This window comes from Haliotis rubra, unplaced genomic scaffold (assembly GCF_003918875.1).
Source record: "Haliotis rubra isolate DU_JTF1 unplaced genomic scaffold, ASM391887v1 Scf21, whole genome shotgun sequence".
Lineage (NCBI taxonomy): Eukaryota > Metazoa > Mollusca > Gastropoda > Lepetellida > Haliotidae > Haliotis > Haliotis rubra.
In genome coordinates this window covers 3,612,801-3,630,920 of record NW_025766114.1, presented here as the reverse complement: position 1 = coordinate 3,630,920, position 18,120 = coordinate 3,612,801, and the positions used below count along the sequence as shown (strand labels likewise).

At 39.4% G+C, this 18,120-nt stretch overlaps 1 protein-coding gene across 1 annotated transcript in view; it reads left to right on the top strand.

Moving 5' to 3' along the window:
• Positions 1-270: 270 nt before the first annotated feature.
• Positions 271-18,120, top strand: part of LOC124276567 (uncharacterized protein C12orf56-like) — a 50,616-nt gene continuing 32,766 nt past the window's right edge. Inside the window, exon 1 of the mRNA XM_046712211.1 lies at positions 271-654. Coding sequence (XP_046568167.1) covers positions 406-654 — 249 coding nt within the window. The 5' untranslated portion in view covers positions 271-405. The remainder of the gene's footprint in view (positions 655-18,120) is intronic.

Below are 18,120 nucleotides of genomic sequence, written 5' to 3'. Positions count from 1 at the left end.
TGCAAAGAGAAAAGCATGAAAGGCGATTGCCCCAGGCACAAAAATGTGATTTTACTGCTCTAATTAACAGCAGATCGCCGGTAGGCGACTTACTTTCAACACTGTCGGTGGACAATTTATTCTAGACCAATTACAAATGTCGTGAGTTGTATAACATGACCGCTTCTCGAGACAGATCGAAATACCGGTTTTGTGAGTACGAGGTGAGACGATGTTTCGTTTCGCTGACCCCGCCAGTCCTGCATTTCGAGGTTACTGTTATTGATTCACCACAAAGCGCTCTTAGCTTCAGTTTACACGGTAGCTATGGATAGTCATGTCGGCCGCGGAGCGGCGATCGCCAAAGAAATCATAACAGTTTTACTGTTAATTTTTTAGCACGACGTTTGAGAGGGAAAACTATGAATGGCGCGCAACACTGCGGATCTGTTAACCAAAACCAACAGTAAACTCGAGTGCTTTCTGAAGAGAGCCATTTCCGAGGAAACGTATGAGCGAATTCGTGCCTACGAGTCCTGTATCGTTGTTTCGGAACGCGAAAACAAGGCGTTCAAATATATTGTTCTTGGAGACGAGTGGATATACCTGACAGAGAACCCGCCGAAAACCGTCCAGGAAACAGTGCCTCTGAAAGATATTGTCTCGGTGGAACTGGTAAGACATAGCTGAACATGTTTTTTTAGGACAAATATACCCGACTATATTTTATTATCTTGTTTACGTATTGTTAGGCTGGACCTAGTCAATGTCGGCATGTTGAAGCCAGACACTTGCAGTCAATGGCATTGTTTTTTTGCAAACATGTACTGGTTATTAATTTTGCAACGGACAAAGGGCGTTAGGACGTTGTCACCATTTTATCAGATTTTGTTGAGGCATTATTATCTGATACAAGTTATACAACTTATAGGTAAGTTTGAAGAGCATCTTTGGATGACAATCACACTGTCTCAGAAGATAAAAGGCTTGTCATCACAGGTGTGGAAATAACTTTAAAATTGCTAGTGTACTCCGGTACAGTGGCACATGTAAAATCACTTGCCCTGATAATTTTTCCACTATACCAGCCGTTTTCTTGTTGATTTTTTAAATAAACAACATAATTAATATTGGAAAGTCAACTGGACACTGGCACAGTGTGATATACAAATTTGCTTGCCCGGCAGAAAAAAACACTGGAGTCGGGCAATGGGATATTTCCACCCCTGCATCATCTGTAGCTGTTATGATAAGTGGTGCACTCAAACTTGGTGTCACACCAAGATTTTCTCATTTTCATATTCTGATATTAAACAAATGTCGTCAATGTCCTAAACAAAATCATGAATTGCTAAACTTTACTAAGGAATTTGTTATTCAAGCAAAATCTTTAGTTTGACAGCTCACCACCATTATCAAGCTGATCCTGGTTCTGAAACCCACATCGGTAGAGAGCCAGTACCATAATCCTACATAATCCTTCGGGAGTGAGTAGTCAAGTGGTCAAACTTAAAGCTTTTGTTTGTCATGTGAAAGACCCGGATTCGTTTCCTACGTGGGTGCAGTGAAGCCTGCTTCTGAAGTTCAGTACAGCTACATTTATTAGCAGAATGGTGCAAAGAGTGATGTAAAACCATACTCACAATGTACCATAGTACACTAACAAATGTGTTAATAATTGTCAAAGTTCCCGGGTCTTCACAGATTCTTACAGTTTGCATATCGTTTTTTCGATCCATACCTCAATGAACAGAAGCCTATACACTGTCAATCCTTATCAAGCTTATTTTGACAACAGAACAAATATGGTGTCTACAATGGTTTCATCAAAAACAGTTCTTTAAATTAAAGCAGACAATGGGGAACATTCCTGGAGTTGCGCCCCCTTGCCCGCTTGGAGCGCTGCGGTAGTTACGGTCCAACAGTAGCTGTCACTCTGATACTGACATATAGGCCTGCCTATCGGCCAAGCCTAAACTTAAATCGACATTAAACCTACTTTTTACTCTGTGGTTCTTATATTACGAATTACGGAAGCTGAAAGTTGCCCTGACCGAAGACTGTTGTCAAAGCACGAAGAACTAGCGTTTCTGGACGAAAAATAATGCTAATAGAACAGTACTGCAGTTTTTGTAATTTTGCCGTTTTTATTACAATACTTACTCCTAATATCATGAGTTCTTTTCAATTTGCCCATACTAACCAAACTTACAAAATACACGAAATTTGTTACCCCGAACCGGGAAACAAACGTAAAGATTTTCCCAGCCATATGGTTCTAGCGCTCGGGGCAACACACCACTCGTTGATGAAGTCACGATATCTATAAATACGGGCACTAACCATGCAACTTTCTCTTTTCAATTTTGGCTGATGATCAGTATCCTAGCGATATTGCTCTATTTGTCTAAGACTTAAAATGTCATGTACTCTGGGAAATGTTTGGGTATGGACTTGGGGGTGCCGACACTCTTCGTAACCTTGGCAGTGCAAGTTGGACACTGGAGCAGTGGACCCAGTTGAAGAGGCCCCAGAAGGCTGCGTTGAGCTTCGTTCAACGACTTTCTGAGCGCCGTCTCTCCCGATAAAACCCGAACAGACGTCGGTCCTTCTCTGGCGGGACCGGGTGTAGGGGCCCCCAGGGCCACCTCCCGGGGTTGGATTGTCCCAACAGGACACCTCACCCTTGGGGTTGAGGGCGCCCGAGTTCTGGGTCTTGGTTGGGCCTTCTTGTCAACCGCTCAGATAAAACCCAACGTCCCTACGGGACCAGGTGGATTGTCCCAGGACACCGAGCCTTCTGTCTTATGGGCCTTCTGTCGGCGGCCAGGTCCCGGCCAGCCCTGCGGTGGGTGCCGGCCAGGACATGGCTGCCCCGGATCCCGGCCAGGACACTCCTGCTCCTGCAGAGATGTGGCAGGCCATCCAGAGGCAAAGTTTGCTTCTGGAGCAGGTTCTGTCCTCTCTGCGCGGTCCCCCTACTCAAGGGGGACAGCAGTATGTGTCTAGTGGGGAAGTGACCACCGGACGCTTCCCCCAGGCCCTTTCAGTACCAAGGGACCCACCCCCGACCTTGGGTTGGGTTGTTAGACGAGACCGTGCAGGCCTCGACAGTCCCAGTAGGTTCACCCCAAGGGGACGGGCAGCGTCCCATGGACGTGGACTCAGACCCGGATGACTCCTCGTCCGTGGCTTCGAGCATCCTGTACGAGGAGGAGTCTCACCCTAGGGTGGGACCCTCCTCTACCGTCCAGGGTAGAGGAGGATCCGCCGGTCGAGGAGTAACCTGACTGTCCCTAGGGGTCCATCCACCTCCTCGGAGGTGTGTGATATGTGTAGATTATGTTTCTTGGTTTGTCGGTGCCATGCATGGGTTTCACTAATCTGGTAGAAGTCGAAAACCTGTCCAGAATCAATTCCTCCTGTCATAGCATGAGGGCAAAGCTTCACGAATTGGAGGAACGTTATTAAAGCAACCACTATACAAAAGAACAATTAATTCCGAGGCTTATTACCTGTATCCCTGACATATGTAGCTGATACCAGTTGTACATCCTTACTGTTTGGCTTACAGCTAATAATTACAAAATTGCTGAGGCAGCATTAACCAATATTCACTCAGTCAGTCACAAGCTCACTCCCTTTGAATTGGACAATGGCTGTCAACTGCCTTAAATGAGCTGTTCAACCATGTCACTTCTGGCTATGACTGTTGGTCATATTTATGACTTAATCTGTTTTAGATGGCATTGCAATTACATCCATGGCCTAGAGACAGGGTTAACTTTTACATAGCTCTTTGAAACTGGGAGTCATGGGGACTCAGGGCATATGTATTCCGAGAGTCCATTTCCAAAATTGGGAGTCCATCAATTTGCATGAAATCAGTGATCATGGATGCTTCCCATTTGATAATGACTATGTCATATATGTGTTACTTTCGATGTCATTAGAATAGTGATTGTAAACAGAATGTTTATATTTTAATATGCAGAGCTAGAGATAACTTTTTGGGGTCATTGAGTTATGTACTCCCTTGTCTTCATCTCAATTGGGTATCCTAATTTTCCTTTGAGAAACGAAATAATTGTACTCACCTCACTCAAACTCAATTGGGTATTTTGCCATTTTCCATTAATTTAAAAAAATATAATAACATTTAAATGTTAGTGTTTTGATTTACATTTGATCTGTCATATGAGAAACGATTAGAAAGACTGCAAGTTGTCAAGTTCATGTCCTGAAAAGGAACCTCTCAATATACTTCAGTTATTTTATCTATCCACTGGTATGCAAGCTACGATTTAACATTTTTGTGTGTACGCATGTAAGATCACATTTATTGAATATTTACATAACTTCAAGTGTACTTATATGCAATAGACTTAACAGGAATTGAGTTTTCACATAAATATTTGTGTAATTTACGCAGATACGCAGCTTATCTGTACCTCTGAATATGGGATAAAATTACAAACTCAGAAAATTCTTTCCTAGAAAAAAATTATATTACGTCCAAAAGGACTCACTGGATTTTAGTTTAGGGGTACTTCATCAAATTTCTGCTTCCAAAACGCGTCCCGTAAAACCCTGCCTAGAGACAAGAATTTTTGGGATTTCCCCCTCGGCCGAGCTAGGGGTAGTGTAGGTGCTCCAGGGCTCCACGAAGTGATTCTTGTATTTGTCTACATGAAAAAGCAATCCTGTATTAAGGCAAACCATCAAATCTGTATTGTCACTTGCTACTGAGGGCCTATGAAGGTTTAGAATTGGTCTCTAGCAACCCATGCTTGTCGTAAGAGGCGACAAACAGGATTGGGTGGTCAGGCTCATTGACTTGTTTGACACACGTCACCGTATCCCAAATGCCAGTTGTGCAGATTGATAGTCATGATATCAAAGCATATTGTTTTTAGCTTTTGCATTGTCTTAACAAATATCTCTGAAATGCAAGTGTTTCACTTTTTCTGTTTAAATATCTCCACAGTTTGTCTTACTGGCAACTGTTGGAATTGGACACCATTGCTTCATTAACTAGTCATTTGTTTTAATGTTCTTTTAACAAGGACTGATTTAAATTCACTTTCAACTGTTGCCAGCGGGGAAGTGTTTTTCATGTGTGTCAATTAGTTCAGAAATGTCTTTCATTATCACTGTTATTAGTTTCCAAGTTACTACATTCAGTAGAACGGTGCAAATCACCATGATCATGATGATATTTTCAAGTGAAGAGGCTTTGTCTACAGGTGTCAAATGGTTGTGAACTTCACGCACTGCACACAGTAAAATTATTTCTCAAAACCAAATCCTCGTTCTTGTAAATGTTCATTGACACATACGGCTAAAGCCCTCGGGGTGTTTCCTTCACTTGAGGTTTTTCTTATACACAGAAGACCTCAGAGGCGTTTTTTCTCCTTCACTTAAAAACCTATTATCAGAAACCAGAAGAAAGATTTTGCATAGTATTTAAGTACCAGTATCAGATTGTAATGCAGGGTGCCTTATCGCTTACCCTGTCATAAGTCTATGTTAAAGTATGGGAAGTGTGATCACCCTAGTGCTAAGGTTGGTGTCCTATACATGAAACAGGTGTGTTTGGGTGTTGAACTGTAAGTATTACAGTACTATAAATATCAAGGCTTAGAGAATAAGGCCTCATTTATAGCATGCATAATATTTAGCAGATTACTTACAGAGGTACAATAGAACACTACATAACCACTACCTAGTGTATTATAAACCTAATGCTGGTGTGATTTATACAATATTCCAGGCTTAAGGTACTCTAGATGAACAAGCTGTTTCTTTACATGCCAAAATGCCTGGACCTAATTCCTGTATGGTCTTTGAATATATATGAGTTTGATAGAAACAAATAATTCCTTTTAGATTGAAAATTAGCCTCAGTGAGATCCTGAGGAAACATAGGCATTGAGATTGCAGAAAGGGCTCGATGGAATGGAAAATAATGCAGTTTAGAGACTGCGAGACAGACTATAATGCATTATATGGGTAAATTTGCGATCATTTCATCAGAAGAACCTGATAAAAATAGGGCAAAAGTCTGACATCCTCTCTTCCCCTCATGTATTGTTCGACCCTTTAAAACCCTTTCATTACATGTACCTAAACCTTGCATTCAGGATGAGGGAGTCAGTATGGTATTACACCGCTTTTAGCAATATTCCAGCAATATCACGGCGAGGGACACCAGAAATGGGCTTCACACATTGTAGTCGTCATCTCAGGAATCGAACCCAGGTCTTCGGCGTGATGAGCCAACGCTTTTACCACTAGGCTAACCCACCGCCCACTTTAAGGTTGATAATACATGTGTATATGATAATAGTGTTAAACAACCATAAACAAAATGGCCAAAACATGCTTAACTGATTCTCAAAATAAATTGTTCAAATGCTGCAGAAATATTGCTGAAAGTTGTGAGCCCATCCCTACTGATTTGTGTGTTTCTCAGCCATCAAGAGGGTGGGCAAGAAATATATGAAAATTTTAAAAAAGTGTTTTCCAAAATGTTCACCAATTTTGACAGTTATATTTTCTGAAAGTGAAATTGTCAAATTTAGGGTACTCGGAATTTGTCTGTATTATGGTGTATAATACTTTGTAATCTACGTTGAGTCTTTTAGCTTCAGAAACAAATATTAAAAATGTCTAGATAAGGGAAGATCATTCTGAGCCGGTGAGTGTGCTCTGGTGAGAGCATTTTTGTATCTCATCAGTGCATGAATTCCCACAGCCAGGGGGAATATTGACGTAAGAAAACTTTATATTATTTTAAGTCAGAATGAAAAATCAGCTTGGGCTAGAGATGGGATAGAATATGGACAGCCTAACACAGACTGACAGATCTCTTGAGAAGTCTTCAGTATTTATAATTTTTCCCCCAAAGAACCTTTAGTCCTCATTGAGAACACTTGGCTTTGATGGGGCGGTGGGGTAGCCTAGTGGTTAAGGCGTTCACTCGTCACGCTGAAGACACAGGTTCGATTCCCCAGATGGGCACAATGTGTGAAGCTCCTTTCTGGTGTTCCCCGTCGTGATATTGCTTGCATATTGCTAAAAGCGGCGTAAAACTAAACTCACTCACTCACTTGGCTCTGACCAACCTTGTCCTTGTTTCTGTCCCTAACATGCTCTCTTCCTGGCTAACATCTAACACAGCCGAGCTTGTCAATACGTTGTCAATAACTCAAAACGGCACACGTTACTGATAATTACTTTGCTGCTGTCAGCTCTGTTGTCACACACACTGGTGCTGGCCGTCTCCCTGGTTTTACATAGATCATGATGATTGATCATGTTATGATGAGCTTTTATATGGAAGTCTTTTCTTGATCCGTTTATTGGATAGCAGTACTGCCTTGGTGAAAGACCCGTTATACTAGATAAGCTGAAGGTTTAAGAGTGACCGTACATTAGATATTATTAGGATATGTGTCCTGCCTTAAAAATTATGGAAAATTATGAATTTCCGAGTTTAGGGTTCTTTTCATCTTGTGAATGCATCGGTTCCTTCATCTTATTTTTGTAGGAGACGGTGGGTAGCCTAGTGGTTAAAGCGTTCGCACATCACTCCAAAGGTCCGGGTTCGATTCCCCACATGGGTACCAGGTGTGAAGCCTATTTCTGGTGTCCCCAGCCATGATATTTCTGGAATGTTCCTAAAAGTGGCGTAAAAGACAACTCACTCACTCTTAGTTTTGTCACTCAGTCATCTAGTTGGCTTCAGCATATAGGGGTGACTATTGATAGGGAAACAACTATTGCGATAGCGATAGTCTTTTGCAATATACTATTGCGACAGCGATAGTCTCTTGCGACCAACTATTGCATACTATTGCAATAGTTTTTTTCTCTCCTTGAATTGTCTCATTTGAAGTCATTTCCCAAATAAACGTGTAGTTTATATGTAATAAAAACAACCTGAAGTAGCTTTAGTCTCGTTTAGTAACTGACAAGAAACTTGAAACCCAGATCAAGATTGTTTAAGAGGTAACAGGGGCAGATAACTCAAAGTGAACGAATCTGGTACTTCCTGCCTTTCTGCTGCGAATTTATCAACGGAAGACAATTACTAAACTATCGATAGTCACACATATCGATGCATCAATAGTTTTTCGTGTCTACCATCGATTAATTGCTATCGGAGACTCAACAATTGCAATGCATCGATAGTTCGCTGCATCGTTACAGCCCTATCATAGTATCAGCATACCATCCTTGTCTTATGGTGTGACGTTTTGGATCGAGTGGTCAGACTCACTGACTGGGTTATGATTTTGTTTGTTGTTCATCACCGTACTCAGCAATATTCCAGCTATGTGGCAGCGCTTTGTACAGTAAATAATAGACTCCGATTATAGAGTCTGGACCAGACAATCCAGTGATCAACATGTGTCGACCATGTCAGGGAGCCTGAACACGAGATCCCGTTACTCACCCCATATGACGAGCATGGTTAGCTGAAGACAAATTCTAACCCAGATCTCCATGGTTTGGTTGATACATGTTCCGTCAAACATGGTTCTGTTGAAGTTGAAGGGACCTACGTAAGTACTTCTAGTTATCTGAAGTTCCACACAGATGCAAAAATATAACTAGAAAATAAAAAAACGGAACACATAGTTACCAAGCTTTTACTTTAAGACAACCATAAGCTCAAAGAATATAAGTTGACACAACCTGAATTTGTCATTTATTTATGTTTAACACAACTGTGTTTGACCATAATCATATCCCAGCTGCATTTACAGATGCTCATAACATCAATCACTGGATTGTCAGGTCAAGGATCGACGGAAGCCATCATACAGCTGCTTGAAAACAAACACAGCACACAATCCCATAAACAGGCTACCTGTAGGACATGCGCCCACAAATACACAGTCCTCTTTACCAAATGTACATCTATCGTGTACCAAAGCCAGGGTAGCTGTCCTTTATCATGTATGACAGATTAAAGATTAAAGTATCACTGCTGGAAGCCAGTTTGAAGTCTTTTCTTTTTCGAGATTTGAGCAAGGTACGTAGGTGGTTAGGAACTGCTGGTATCTGTGAATAAGGTGAAGACTTGCTTCCCTCAGTCATATCAGGATCTGCATGTTTTGAGTTGTGAATGTTCGATGCTGTTTCTCAGATTTTGGCTGGATTGTGAATGCTGATCTTCCAGCACCATTTTGGTTTCACCGAAGTGGTATCCAGGGCCCTGTCTCACAAAGCTATTGTATCGCTACAACTGTCGTAAGTCGTAAGTACAGTATAGGAGGTATGATTGCTATGAGAAAAGTTACGAGATCTTAGGCTTACAAGAGCTTTGTGAAACAGGGCCCAGATTCAGAGTAGGCACAATCTAGATCACCCGGAAGCTTCACTATATAGCCATGTGCTGTTGAGAAGGTGAGAGTGCTTCATGATCATGAAGGGTTTATCTCAGATTTCAAACTAAGTACCCTTGACAGGCAAAAACTTTTTAAAAGTTTCAAAACTAAGTACCCTTGACAGACAAAAACTTTTTTAAATTTTCAAAACTAAGTACCCTTGACAGGCAAAAACTTAAAAAAAATTCAAAGCTAAACTTCAATAGGTTTCTATTTCTCTTCAGATTCAGTTCAGATTCAGATTTTTTTAAACATTTTAAATCCTGTACTGACAAAGGTTAAAGATTGTTATGATATACATATTGATATCAGTGTATTGGTAAATTTTTAATGTCAATATTTTTGTCATTGAAACCATTATGGTATGTTTAGGACATGATTTCAACTTAATCATAAGCCACTGCAGAATTTGTTCCATGCTTTAAGATTGTCATGGTTGAGATATATTGTAATTCAGTTTTAGACATTAAACATGTTTGGTGGATCAAGGTAGTTTATATTTAGCATTAAACTTTAAATGGATTAATTCTACCTATATAGCATATTCATACACACAAAGAATCATTTATTATATTATTAATTCATTTAAAGTCAATACGTCATGACAATTTGAGATGATAAAATTGCCAATCAATTATGTTTCTATGATTCAGAACTTGAACAGAGGTTTCAGCTTGCTCAAGGCAATGATATAAATTTACTAAGCATTAAAGCTTCTTCTGAACTTTGGGGCGGTGGGGTAGCCTAGTGGTTAAAGCGTTGGCTCGTCAAAACGTTAGGTTCGATTTGCCGCATGGGTACAATGTGTGAAGCCCATTTCTGGTGTCCCCGCTGTGATACTACTACTAGTATTGCTGGAATATTGCTAAAAGCGGCGTAAAACTAAACTCACTCACTCACTTTTCTGAACTTTACTGGTCCTGTTCTCAGTGGGGGCGGTGGGGTAGCCTAGTGGTTAAAGCGTTTGCTCGTCACACTGAAGACCGGGTTGGAATCCCCACATGGGTACAAAGTGTGAAGCCCATTTCTGGTGTTCCCTGTCATATTGCTGGAATATTGTTAAAAGCAGCGTAAAACGTCTCTCACTCACTCACTCACCCATGCACTCCCTCACTCACTCACCCATGCACTCCCTCACTCACTCATGCACTCACTCAGTGAACACTCCCCTGTCTACAAGGCTGTTATGTTGATATGAATTGATATGATATGAATTGGGGAAATTATTCATCCCAGTTTATGAATGTTTACTGCTGTAAACACTGTTTACTGCAGATTGTGAGCTGAATATCTGCCTGTGAGCCTTTCAGATAATCCCTGTCAAGTTGAATTACTACCAGGGCATGTTGATGGTGTCAGAATGACCTTGTTAACGTGATTAGATTTGTTGTTGTACGCCATGCCATGTGCATGCCGTGTCTTTGATGGATCATCCGTGCAGATCTCACATGTTCCCAGCCAATGTTTGGGTTTCCTTGATCTGGTTGCCATGGACTGCAAGCTATTGATCAAAAACCATTTTCTTCATTCAGAATCTTGTTACCATGGTTACAAGTAAACAACAAACTGTTTCTTTAATCAAATGGAACTCTAGCTTGCAGGATTATACATGTAGGTCAGTAAGCTGCTGATTACGTATACAAGTATCGCTATCGACATGATGGACTGATTAAAATATATATTTGATGGATGTCATGCTTGGTGAAGGTTGTTTGTTGTCAAGAATGAGCACAGATTTTCTTAATTTAAGTAGACCACTTTCAATAGAGTGATGGTTAATATGTGTACGGAACAACATAATTGATATTATTGATGATTTTCTTCTGACAGAATGTACAATTCCATAAAAATATCACCAAAAACCTTCATGACTCTGAACATATTTTCACAAATGCACACACACATGTTTGCATACACACATGCATGCATACACAGACAAACACATACATATATATGAGGACATATCTTGGGTGTGTTATTCAATATTTGAGTGAGTGAGTGAGTTTGGTTTTACTCCTAGGTTAGTCAGTGCCATGCCTGTGCTTGTGTGTTGTCACTTAAGTTGTGAAAGTCTGAGGCCTGCATCACTTAAGTTGTTTCATCCACATTAACCTTGTTAAATTCAGCATGCCATGGTATAACTGGAATTCCATTCAGATTGGCATTAAACCCATTTCACTGACTGACTCACTGACTGACGCACGCACGCACGCACGCACGCACGCACTCACTCACTCACTCACTCACTCATTCACTCACACTCTCACACTCTCTCACTCACTCACTCTATCTAATATCAGCTTGTCAAGATAGACCTCAAATAAGCATGACCATCAATCATGTATATTGATTGGTTTGAACTTGTTGAAAGGCTGGAGTCAAGTGATATCAGACCTAGGATTGAATTCCTTTGCTGTGACCATGGTTAATATGATTAGGATGTTAAGTATGGTTGAGTGTTTCTGGCTCATGTTTTGCTCATTATTTTCGTGTTCTGCAAGGTCTATTTGATGTAGGATTGACGACTTTTAGAGTGATCGAATTGGTTTAATGGCAATTTAGTGTTAAATTTCATCAGGACGTGCCAGCTTGATGTGGGAAGAAAGAAGTTATGTCTGTTTACTAATTTGAAGAAATCCAAGAGCTTAGGTTGCTGCTGAAAGCCTTATAACAGTAAACTTGGGGAGGTGTAGACTAACGCTTAGTCTCTGCCTCTTGATAGAAATACATAAGTCCTTTTAGGTGTTTGGGTTGGTGCAGACAAACCTTATATTGTAGATTAACACTTAGTCTCTGAATTTTGAATAGAGATGGCAGATTCAGAAGCTGGGGAAATCTAGACTTGATTCATCTGGGGCTTTAGCATTGAAGAAAGGAATGGGCAGAAGGGAAAACAATGTGGTTCAGGGACTTTGAGACAGACTTGTGGAGGTGCTGAAAGGGGGATAGGGTAGCCTAGTGGTTTAACCGTTAACTCATCGGCTGAAGGCTTGGGTTCGATTCTCCACACGGGCACAATGCATGAAGCCCATTTCTGGCATCCACTGTAATATTGCTTGGAAATTGCGAAAAATCACAATCATTGTAACAATATCCAAGGTGAACAGTGATTCTAAGAGGATACTGACCCCAAGTGTGACTGCCCAAAGAATTACAGCAGCTTCGACTGGGTCACCTTGTGTATTGCAGTCTCCTCCAGAAGGGAGATTAACATTTACAATGTCCTGCAAGTAGTTCAGTTTCTGCTGGATTACCTGCCAGCACATGAATGTCAATTAAATGACTTATGGTTATTGTCGACATTGTACTAGGAGCTCCAATAAGTGTTCAAGCTGACCCTGTTTTGTTGTCATGGAGACAATGAAGCCAGTGGATTTTTTTTATCCTGTTCAATTTCTTTTTAATGGAATGATTTGATTTTAAATTGATCTTCAAACAGTCGTGACTACATAAACACTGCTGGGAGTTTATTATCTGGGCGTTCTCAGCGGACGATACAACGCCAGTAACAGCATGTTGTGTACGTAGCCTGACTTCTCAAAATGGAATGGAAATTGTCCATTTCAGGATTATCATTTAATGATTTTAGCTCGCATAAACTAACATTTGTGCTAATGTACTTGGCTTATATTTCACTTGTAACCATGGTAACATGTCACACATGAAGACATGTCACCAATAAACATGTTAAAGATGACAAGGCTTCAACATATCAAATTTGCAATGGTTACCAAGGTTGGAGATTTATGTGCGATGGCACAGTCAAAGTTGTAGTGTCCTGAAGGTTTCACTTAGGGATGTTATTTTTTTAAGTTTATAATATTCAATAACCTTGGTTACTTTTTCATGCATAAATGCATCAACTCTCAAAAGTACTGTGAAATTTGTTGATTTAACTAGGATATTTTGATCAAGATGGTTGTTCAATATTTATTGATAATATTATAGTTTTTATTAGGGCAGCATTTTTATTTTTGGTGTTTCTCATCACCCGTCTGACCCTTCTAATTTTATTGCTGACACCTCAACCCCCACCAAAAACAACAACAAGCACCTTTTTATCATTCCAACAACGCCGACTCAAACCGTACCACCTCGTCATATCAAATGTTATAACATTTAATATCTTTTAATCAGACGCTGGCACAAGTCAAATGAACGTGAGAAATTGTAATAAGAATTACAATAAATGAAAATCAAGATCATAATTCAGATAATTTTGTCTTTAGTAAGTTTTGGTTTTTTTTAATGTTTTTTTGTCCCGACCGACCGACCCATGTTCAGAATTTGGTGGCTACGTGAAACACATAAAAAATAAATGATGCCCTTATTGACATATATGATCTATATTGATAGTCCTCCCTAGAAGTTCCGTAGGGCACACTTGGAAATATACGTTGATGTAGGTACCGAGTTAGAATTGGTCTTCAGCAACCCATGATTGTCGTAAGAGGAGGCGACTAACGGGTCAGGCACTCTGACTCATTTGATGCATGTCATCATATCCCAGTTGCATAGACTGATGTTCATTGTGTTGATCACACTCGATAATGTACAGATTGCTTGAATATTGCTAGGTGCTGCTTTTAACAGCAAACAAACAAATATAAGACCAAATATTATAGCTGTCAACTTCTTCTTTATTGTATACACAACATTTCAGGGCTTTTCCTTGCCCCTTCGTCAGGTGTACGGATGTGAACTTCTTTTTTATTGTAGTGAGTGAGTGAGTTTGGTTTTACGACGCTTTTAGCATTATTCCAGCAATATCACGGCGTTGGACACCAGAAATGAGCTTCACACATTATACCCATGTGGGGAATCGAACCCGGATCTTCGGCGTGACGAGCAAACGCCTTAACCACTAGAAACTAGCCCAGAAACGTATCAGAAGCCCAGAAGACATCCATAACATTTTGTCTTATACTTGAATACCAACTTCTATATGCCTCTTAAGAACCATAACAAAATAAACTTAGAAATACACCCATTTCTGTTTATTTCTTTGTAGCTGCTGAATTTATTAAAATAAGAATATTACAAAAGCGTGCAAAAGTGATTGTTAAACATTAAATGCTTTTTAATGTAGAACGGTTCTATTTGTTTTTTGTTCTAGTGGATGGATCAAATAACCTTTTGATAAAATTTGATTCAAATATCACTTACTTAAATACCAGAAAAAGCAAGATCGGAAGTATGATGGGTTTTAGAAACCATTAAGTTTTGGTTTATCTAAATGTTATGTACTCTGTGATGATAATGTCATGTGTGCTGAATAAATAATGAACATTATGTGACTGCAAGAATTCTTCCAGGGTTGATATTCAACTGCAAATATGCAGCAAATGCCACAAAAATTCCTAAATTGGAACTACACAGTACAATTTCTAATTCATGATGTGTAAAATAAAGTAATGGCTTTGTTGAACATGTTGAAGTAGCTTGTGTTCCACTGACACTTGAGAATTTACAAAGTAATGATTTCTTTCTGAATTACCTGGCAAGGGCACTTAGTTTGGTATCATAGATAAATCCTCTGAGTGAGTAAGGAAGGTTTTAGGTCGTTTTTAGCAATATTCCAGCAATGTCATCGCAGGGGACACCAGAAATGGGCTTCACACATTGTGTGTGAGTGATGCCACTTTCAGCAATATTTCAGCAAATGATCCTTTTGATTAGCATTTTAGAAGTTGATGAGTAATGAGAAAGGTATGATACTTTATTCATGAATGACAGTTTCTTTGTTATATTATGATGTAAAATTGCGGTATAGATCCTTATACCGTTGTCTAGCAACAGTGAATCTATACCAAGTCGCATCATAATATAATAAAGAAGTATCCATAAATTATCCTGTCTTCTTTAATATTCCAGCAATATCATGGCAGGGGGACACCAGAAATAGACTTCACACAATCTAGCCATGGGTGGAAATCCATGAGAAGTAAACCATGTATGGGAGTAGTGGTGTGAAATCATTATAAAACTGGTTCAACATTTACTTCTACATGTGTGTGAAGCCCATTTCGGATGTCCCCTGTCGTGATATCGCTGAAATAGTGCTAAAAATCGTGAGTGAGTGAGTTTAGTTTTATGACGCACTCGGCAATATGCCAGCTATATGGTGGCGGTCTGTAAACAATCAAGTCTGGACCAGACAATCCACTGATCAACATCATGAACATCGACATGCGCAATTGGTAACCGATGACATGTGGCAACCAAGTCAGCGAGCCTGACCACCCAATCCCATTAATTGCCTCTTACCACAAGGATGGGTTACTGAAGGCCAATATTCTAACCCGGACCTTCACGGGTCTAAAAATTGTGTAAAACCATACTCACTCACTCGCTACTTCTACATGTTCAACACAGTGGGCCAAACACAAATTCGACAGTAGACAACAGGGTTATAATGTATGGGGAAATATGTTGTATTGTATAAGTGTATATCAGTATATTGGTTATACCATGCAGTGCTAGTCAGCAACATTGTGGTTGGTTGGCAAATATGTATTATACTCGCCAAAGGCCTGCTTAATATAATTTTTATTCCTAATATATGATATTAATGATAAGAAAACACTCGTTTATAATCTTTATACATCAACGATCTCCTCTATCATCTGATCACATAACTTATAAATGTATGTTACAATCAGTGTGTAAAATGAAAGAAATGATAGCTTAGTCACTTTAGAAAATGCCTTAATACTTCAGTGTTTTTACAAATTGACTTTAAAATCTGTCATTTATTTTGTTTTGATTACAAATTCCAAATATTTTTGTGTTAAATTTTGTCCCCAAGTGACTGAAAAATGACAGGCGTACAAAAAAATGAAAGTCAATGTGACTTTTAGAATTTTGAAGACAAAATATTCCTTTGAATAAATAAATTTTTGGTAAATTTGTAAAACAACAAAAATATTGAGTCAATTTTGAATAGTCTTAAAGAATCACATTTGCACATTGATTGATTTTACAAACTGTAATTAACACACATCCCTTTTAGTTGGTTAAACTGATGGATGCAGCAGAACAGGATTCAATATGGCAGAGGGCAATATAACTTTATTATCCAATGATCCTGTGATACTGTTTGTTCCAGCTGGATGGTCAGTATATTTGCTCCGAGGGTTATTTGTAAGTCCTTTGCTAATACCTGACACAATCATGACAATACAGGCATTATTCCTATAGATGGGTACTGAGATTAGTATCCACACCTCCCAGGCATATTATACTTGTTTTTAGCAAATCTTTACTCAGGCAGGAATACTTAATTAAATCCTGCCCAAGTGGACTGTTTGCATGTCTGGGAGGTGACTGCTGGGATTAATATACATGGTATATATTACATGGAAATGTTTGCTTTGCCATCGGAAATCAACATGAATTGTGATTATTAATTTATTGATCTGAAGATTAATAATGATAGTCTGTTGTAAGCCTTATGAATATTGATAAATGTCAGCATGGTGAACTCTCCGTTTGTTGGAGTTTCATTTGTTTTTACTCATGCTTTTGATCACTGGATTGTCTTGTCCAGATTCGATTATTTACATATAGCTGGAACAACAAACCAACCAACCAACGAAATCTTCTTTTTTTTTTTGTAGAATTATATTTACTTTTAATGCCCTAAATTAGAGATTACATAATATATTGCCAAACAAATTTATTAAAAATGCTATAGTTATAAAATGCTTGGTTCTCATGGGTAACATGTTTTTGTCATATGTTATGATCATGATGAGTATGATTGCTAGAAAAGACTAACATATTCACGGATTCCATTTAAGGTTTTACTGAAAGCCCTTCATGCTGAATGTTGAATTTGATGAAAGAGAAATTCTATCAGGTTTTCTCAGCAACTGAACGAGTATGACATGTACGATGGTATGACCTGTCTATCACCATGGTTACAGACATGTCATATAATCTATAGTCTTCTCTGTGCATTTACCATATTTACTCTTTACAGAATTTTTTAAAGAAAACCTCATGCATAATTTCTCACTGCTAAGTCATGCAGGTTTGTTCATGAATTTGTAAAAAGAACAACCCAACTTCTTTGTGGTAGAGTGGCTATACACTTGACTGGGAACAATGACACCTTGGCAGAGTATTGAAGTGCTCAATCAGTCCAGAGAATGCCGTTCCTGGCCACTGAGTCGACAGAGATATGCCGTGGCCAGTTTGTTTGTTGTGACGACAGCAGGCTATGTTACATATTTATGAGACATGAGCGCTGATGAAAATGTTATGTATGACGGTGCATTGTTTATAGACCGTTGATTATGCCTTACTGGGACAGTAAAATAACAGGCTTAGCCTTAAACTGTAAAATCATCAGTGGATCTTTGCAACATGTTTGCAAACCTTAACAGGAAGGATGATGTACCACAATGTCTTGTTACCCAGGCCTAGTATTGTCTAGGTCTAATGTCTGCTTTAATTAGTACCATTCCCATGGGCGGATCTAGGAATTTTATTTATTTGATTGATTAATTTTTAATTAATTTTTTTTGGGGGGGTGGGGGTGTGTGTTTGGTCCCCGAACCCCCTGAATCCCCCATTGGCTCTGCCAGCGAGAAAAGAATCTTCAGTGTGGTCTTAAGTCATTTTCGGGGGGGGGTTTGAACCCCCTGAACCCCCCCTCTGGATCCGCCAATCATTCCTTTAATATTGATATGGTCTTAAGAGTTTCTGAGTAATTTAGATAGCCGTTAACTGTTGTCAG